The 6,989-nt window shown below is 43.6% G+C and overlaps 1 protein-coding gene across 6 annotated transcripts in view; it reads left to right on the forward strand.

The window, feature by feature from the left end:
- ARHGEF6 (Rac/Cdc42 guanine nucleotide exchange factor 6) overlaps positions 1-3,697 on the forward strand; it is a 49,657-nt gene extending 45,960 nt beyond the window's left edge. For 5 of the 6 annotated variants that reach the window (XM_014601310.3, XM_019492827.2, XM_019492826.2 and 2 more), the window contains one exon: positions 145-2,554. In XM_014601310.3, coding sequence (XP_014456796.1) covers positions 145-285 — 141 coding nt within the window. In that variant the 3' untranslated portion in view covers positions 286-2,554. Of the gene's footprint in view, positions 1-144; positions 2,555-3,569 lie in introns of those variants that run through there. The other variant, XM_019492828.2, reaches the window with a different exon arrangement.
- The last annotated feature ends 3,292 nt before the right edge of the window (positions 3,698-6,989 follow it).

Consider the following 6,989-nt stretch of genomic DNA (forward strand, 5'->3'; position numbering starts at 1 on the left):
TTCCGCAAGGCCCTGCCTGAAGTCCCATTGTCAACTAACACTGAGGTTAGAACCTGTCTGGTTCAAGGCCTTCATTTATTCCATACCACAAGAGTGCTGGTATCTTTGAAAACCAACGCCCATCTCCTCCTTCCCACACTGCAGGAAAACAAAAGGATGAAACAGTGTTTGGAAGAAGAGCTGAAGTCCAGGAAAGATTTAGAGAAGCTGGTTCTAAGGCTCCTGAAACAAGCAGATGAATGTGCCAGGGAAGAGGTGGGGCGCAAGTCATCTATCCTGGCCTGAACACTGAGCAAAACTGTTGGTTGTTTTTTGTGACCTCAGGTGTTCTTTGGAAGCAGAACTGGATGCTTTGCCTCTTCTTGCTACTTATTTTGGGGTATTTTTGTTATGAAGAAAGGAGGCGGGAGTGAAAAACAGGTTGTTTTTTTTGTCCCATTCAATAAGGAAATCATACATACCACAAACAAGTAAACAGTCACAGATAAAATGGTCAGCAAGTGGTCTATGAGACACAAGTCATCTGCAGCAACTAATACCTCATTGCACCTGCTACTGGGAGCGAATGCAAACTCTGTTAATGATTGCCAGTCCAAAGAGGGTTGGCAGTAGTTTCCTACTGAGGAAATTCAAGCACTTTTTTATGCTTTCATTTTTATTCTTTTTAAAGCACCCGGTACCTAATTTATTGAATAGAAGGGTTACTGAGTTGGGTAAAAATCAAAAAAAGCTATGAGCATTTCTGAGAGTCAAAAATGGAAGCTTTTCCCATCCAAATATTTTCCCTCCATTAGTTGTTTGTAGTGAGCTCGAGCCCAGTAGTACTGTGGTTCCCACGTGGCCTTTATAGAGATTAAAATGTGCAATTAACATTATGACATTTCTAATTCAACTCCTTGGCACAGTACGATCTGGAGTGTCTGTCATCAGTGCATTCAGAAGTTGCACTGGACAGTACTGCCTCCTAGCAGGCAACAGTTAGCACAGGGGTTATCCACTGTGTTGCCCATACTCCTTTTTCTGATGCATGCCTTCTAATTCTTTTATTCTGTTACATTTTTGCTTCCTTAATGTCCATGTATTGTATAAGTTTCCCAGTGCTTTTACCTTGCAGTACATGCCTCTCTGTATGCAATGCAAACTCTGCTTGACAATGATTTGCTTGAGGTTTTTTTTACATTAGGAATAGTTCCTTCTCCTTAGTTAGGAAAGCAAGCAGTGGCCACATGGACAAGAGCTTGGACAAGAGCTGGAATGGTCACCCATCTCCTTGCGTGAAAAAAAATCTGAAGTTCTTACAAATAACTGTTAGAGACGCAAGCTAAATGCAGTGGATGTACACAGCATGTGTGTACCAAAAGTCTATGCCCTGCATTTCCATCTGGCCCTGGGTTACCTTACTCTTGTTACATATGCTCTTCCTTTTTCTTAGTCATATACCATTTAAACTTTTTAACAGAGAGTCTGGACTATGGTTACTTTTATTAATATCAGGTGACGGAGAGCTCCCAAGATATGCAGATGTATCACGGACCATTATGTAGCCATGCTGATAAGTTCTTCATGCAAGAAATATCCCTGGCAATAACTGTAAGTCCCCCTATTGCCATTAGAGTTCAGCCAGGGAGGGGCAGATCAGGCGAGAGAGCTGGATTCTGGGAACATGGCAAAGCCTATGCAAATGAGATTGTGTTTAATTCTAGCTACATGGACTTGGACCTTGCTTGCCCTGGCTAGCACTCCCTGTCTCTATCCTAAGTCCGTGGTAGTAGCCAGTCTCCAAAGCTACCTGCTAAATGGCTGTTCTCTGAATTTGTGCACGTGGAGCAAAGCCCTACTTCAGCTGACCACTGGCCATGGCAACCTGTCCAACACGCGCTTACTTGCAAAGGGCAGAGATTTGAAATTTGGCATGTGGCTGCATGCCATGGAGCTGGCGCAGCCAGTTTTCCAGCATCGTCCTTCTACCAAGCCAGTGATCTTGCGGGGAAGGCAGTAGTCTCACCTTTGTTCCTGCAGTAGCCGCGCAGTGTATGCTGTTTTGCTGGCATGCACGTATGCATATGCCCAAGCGATGTTTGGCTCATGACATGTAGCCAGTAAAAGAAATCAATGTCAGCAATTTATAGTCCTGCACCAAGGGTAGAAGTATATCCATCAGGTTAGCGAGTTGATTTGAAACCCATGCTGTGTACATATGCATGTTTATAAGACTTTTAATACAATGGGAGACACGCTGGTACATTTTGGAACAGGCGCATGTACGGAGCGTTACAAGCCAAAAAAAAGTCAATGAATAAAGGAAAAGAAGCCATGTCAAACTGATAGCAGTGTTTCCATATTTACTTTGTTTACCGTACTCTGTAAATATGTTCCAGTTTGTCTGTTGTTAGATGGATGCTCTGTGTCCACTGCCTTCCAGTTTATCTTTTGTCATGTTGGTTTATTTACTGTTCCTACTTATGCAAGGTCAATTTTTCTAACATGTTTTTATTTTGAACAGTTTTTTAAGTGACATTTTCAACAAATAAAGGAAGATGAAAATTGCTTCTTAGCTACATCTACTGATTCCTTTTGTCTCCAGCTCACAGCTCCACCGGGAGTCAAATCCTCAAAGCGTATCGTGTGCCTGGGGACCTTTTAAGTGATGGCACTTGGCTCAGGGGCCACACTGGTCCTGAACAAGTTCCCAAGGCAGCACCAAAGTCAGAATAAGGCAAAACTTTGCTATTTGGAATAGCAGCATAGCATACAGGCTCTTCGTATCCCTCAATACAAGTGGATTTAAAAAAAATTCTGCCATAGTGTCATCCAGAGGGGGTCAATATGTTTCCCTCAGCCAGTCAAATCTTCTCAAGGCTCTATGGGGACTATAGACTAATTTCTTTCCTACATCCAGTTTTTGGTGGGTTCAGTGCATGTAGGGGTAGAGTGCTGTCAGGGAGCGGGCTACAACTCCCTGATCCAGGTTGGAGGCTCTGTGGTCTCTGGCAGTGAGCCCCCTCCCTCCTCCCTGTACTGGAGATACAGGGCAAGAGCCTGTTCAGGTAATTGTATGCTCATGGTAGAAGGGAGGTGAAATGTCCTAGCGGCCAGGGCTGAGCTTCCCATTTTACAGATCAGGAATTATGGTGCAGCAAAGCTAAATAACTGGCCCGAGGTCACAAGGGCGGTCCGTGACAGAACAGGTACTTGAATCCAGGTCTCTGAGTCCTACACTTGTGCCCTAGTCCCTGGACTAGCCTTCCTCTCCATTACTTTGTTCACAAATTATTTGACACAAATCTGTTGTCACTTATTTATGCAAACCTTTGCAATGTATACCTATTATTAAGCCTTCAACCCAGAACACTTCCCAGTGAAGAGGGAAGCCTTCTCACGATAAATTAAATCTGTGGTGAAACTTTCATTCTCCAAATATTGCCTGTTCTGCATATTAATGATCATTAAGTGTTTCTAATTAAAGCATTTTATGAAGAAATATACATACATTTCTCATGCAGTCAATTACCTATGTTATGGTAACTTACTTCCTGCCCTTTGAGGATTTTTTTTTTTTGCTTTTTTAGGTGTGGCAACAGGATTTCCTTTGGTCTACCACTTGGACAAGACCTCTTGTACATGCCTGAATTCTCACTGTATTAGTAAAAGGCATATTGCACTCTTTTAAGTAAATCAACCATCATTAAGAAACTAATGATGTTTCCAAGTGTTTTACTGGCAGAGTTCAGGTCTAAAGCCAACCAAGTGTCAGCATAGCTATGGAAAGGCAGGAGCTCTTACCTAGTGATAGCAAGAACGTATATATGTCTATTCTTTGATAACGCACATCAAGTTTACTCCGAAATCAATGGATGGTTTCCCACTGACTGCAATGAGCTTTTGATCAGCACGGTGCAGTGGAGCAATAATTAAGGAGCTGTGAACCACTCTTCCCTGCAGGGAATGCACAACTTACACTGGCAATAGAACAAACTTTTAGGAAACGAGAAATATCAGTCTTGTTTGTGGGGGGTGGGGAGGAAACATGTAAGGTATTGGGATGTGGGTTATATTTGTTATTGAGCATTCTAAAAAATTGTTGGTTACAGTCACAGCCAGTCCTTTTTCTCATGTCTCCTAATGAAAACACTTGGAAACAAACCCATTTTGGCTTAATAACCTAATTTGGCAAAATGTCCAGCTCGGAGTTCCATTCTCCCTGCACTGCGTGTGCCCAAGCTACAGGGATAACTACCTCCTCCTATGTGCCCGGTATTTTGGGAACATTTCCTGTGGGATGCATTATGCTGGTTTAATATCAAAATCGGGCTTCCCTGCTTCAGTGACTGGGGTGTGTAAAACAAAAAATCCCCAAGCTGAAACAGGATCCCCCCAGTTCACATACACTGGGCCCAGTTTTCTTTTCTGTTGTCGTAAGTCCTGTGCACTTTTTTACATGGGTGCAAGATAGGTGTAAAGGACTGCCATTCTGATCTGCCAGCATTTTAAACCCACAGTGTTAATTTCTACATGACACATTAACTGCGCAGTAGCCTGATAAGACTTCTCAGAAGTGCGTCGCAGCATGGACAGTGCTAATACGCTACTGTGCGGTATTATTAGGCTACTGCGTAGTAGCATCACTGAAAAGGTGTTCACCAGCGCTACTGTGCAATGACTCTGGTTACTGCACATTTATTTAGCACTTGATTATACAAGTACTAAATTAAATGTGCAGTAACCACTGCACATTAATGAACATGTAGATGTGCCCAATGACTGCTTGAAGGGCAGAAAAAAAGGAGGATCAGGCCCTTTGTTCTACATTGTCAGGGGCTCTCTTGGAATAGGAATATGGCAGAAATCATTATGAGCCCTTCTATGTGAAAAATAATCTCCAGGAAATCCCTTCCCCCCCCAGGCCAGGCAATCCCTTCAGGGTTAAAGGGAGGAGTGAGAACCAAACCAATACAGGAAACACTGCAAGTATCAAGGTGCTGTGCCCTCAAACCCACTGCAACCACAGCTAGGGTGGGAGGCTAGAGCTGAGAGGAACTACTGCAACACATGACTTGGAAGAGTAGAAGGCATGTGTAGTGGCTGGTACCACCCAGAGACCAGAGGCAGAAGGATGTCAAGATAAGGTGCAACGAGAACAGATTACCAATTTGGATGTTCGCAGCGGACAACGGTACCATAGCACAAGCAAAATAATATCTCGGCAAACACATTTGCACAGAGGTCTCAAGCCATGGCGGATGATTTGTAAAGTGGGAAGAGCAGAGAATCCATATAACCTGTCCACCTGCAGCTGATGGTGCAGATGCACAGGACAATTCCTCCTACGGTTTCTCCGAAGTAGTTCAGATTTTACTCTGTAATAAATACAGTAAATTCCTTAGTAAGGATCAGGCATACAACCAACTCTACCATGCTTGTTGCCCACCGAAAAGGCTCTTACAGTGTTTAGTCGCACGATAGTCTAGTTTATATTGAGCAAATAGCTATCCTAGTGTAAGGAAGCGACATATAATTTTTCCATGTGATATTTTTCACATGTAGTGAAAGTCCTATACATTTTTCAAGGAGTGTAACTACCCTGGATTTGAGTGACCCCTATGTAGTAGGGCTGTCTGTGCGCTGTATGTCCATCTACTTTGACTGTACAGATGCTGTGTGTGATGTCCATCTACTTTGACTGTATAGATGCAGTACAGATGCTGTGTGTTCGTGCTGTTAGGCTGCTTGCGTGGGAGGTAGACCTCCAGCCATTAGCTTCCTGCTCTGTGCAAGGTGGTTATACTGTACACATGTAAGAGAAAGTTTTCTCAGTCTGTCTCTGGTTTTTGAGTCCTGCAACCATCTCCACTGCTGTTTACCCATAAAATCAAAGCAAAAAACCTGCAGTGAAACAAATCACAGAAAGAGCCCACGGTGAGGGGAAAGCAAAGTTTTAGCAACCTTCAAACTTTCCACGGGTAGAGTGAAAACGAGCCTGCCACAATGTGAAGGGATGAGAAACGTACAGAATCACTCAAGCAAAGGCCGCCGTGACTGAATAGCACAGCTGGATGGTAGCAAATGTCTCTCCTAACCACCTACGCGTTATCTCAGACTTGAATTCCACGGGCTATTTTTGGTGAGCCAAACGCACACAATCGAGAAGCAAAAGCCCCGGGAAATCTAGTGAAACGTTTCAGTAGGTAGTTACTACATGGATTTCTGGTTTTCTGGTCATTAATACAGGAACTGTAGAGAGACAAATCTGTGAACCGTGTTTGCATTTCTCTTTGCAAAAGTAAGTCCGAGCTTGAGGATGTTTTTTTCTATGTCTTGCTTACGCTAAGGCAAAATTGAAAACCTGTCCTGCGGAAAATGGGCTTTCCCTGTTGTCAACCCACAGGAAGCCAGAGAAAAATGGGGAGATTACACTCAGAGACTCACAGTAACTAGAGAGACGTAGTTAATAGCCATGTTAGTCCGAAGTCAGGTAGAAGACAGGACAGTAGTACCTTAGAGACTAGCTGGTTCAGAGAAGCATAAGCTTTCCCAGGTGACAGCTTACTTCTTCAGATGCCCTAACTGTGGTAGGAGATGCTCTCTATTTCCAGCTGAAATAGCTCTGCTGCAGTGGTTTAAACATCTTGATAAGATAATTGCTCCTTCCAAGCAACCATTACAAATACTGGTCTGCCACCTGATTGACTGGGTCTTCTCCTACTCTGGTTTTATCACCCGTGTTGCAGTAAAGCTTGAGGAGCCCAGGCAGGGAGCTCAGCCTGATTGCCAAGTGCTAACAAACAAGCCATCCCTGCACCTGGATCCGCAGTTTAATGCTATCTTATCAACCCCAGCCACATCTGGCAAATTTGACCCATCAGACGACGTTCTCTCCATTCACCGATGCTAGCTGGCTTGTGGGGTTTTCCTATGTTTTGCATGCCATAGATCAATAATGTTTTCCTTTACCTATGACTAACCGCTTCTCTGCTCCCTAAGGTGTGCTA

This window comes from Alligator mississippiensis, chromosome 8 (assembly GCF_030867095.1).
Source record: "Alligator mississippiensis isolate rAllMis1 chromosome 8, rAllMis1, whole genome shotgun sequence".
In the NCBI taxonomy this organism is placed as follows: domain Eukaryota; kingdom Metazoa; phylum Chordata; order Crocodylia; family Alligatoridae; genus Alligator; species Alligator mississippiensis.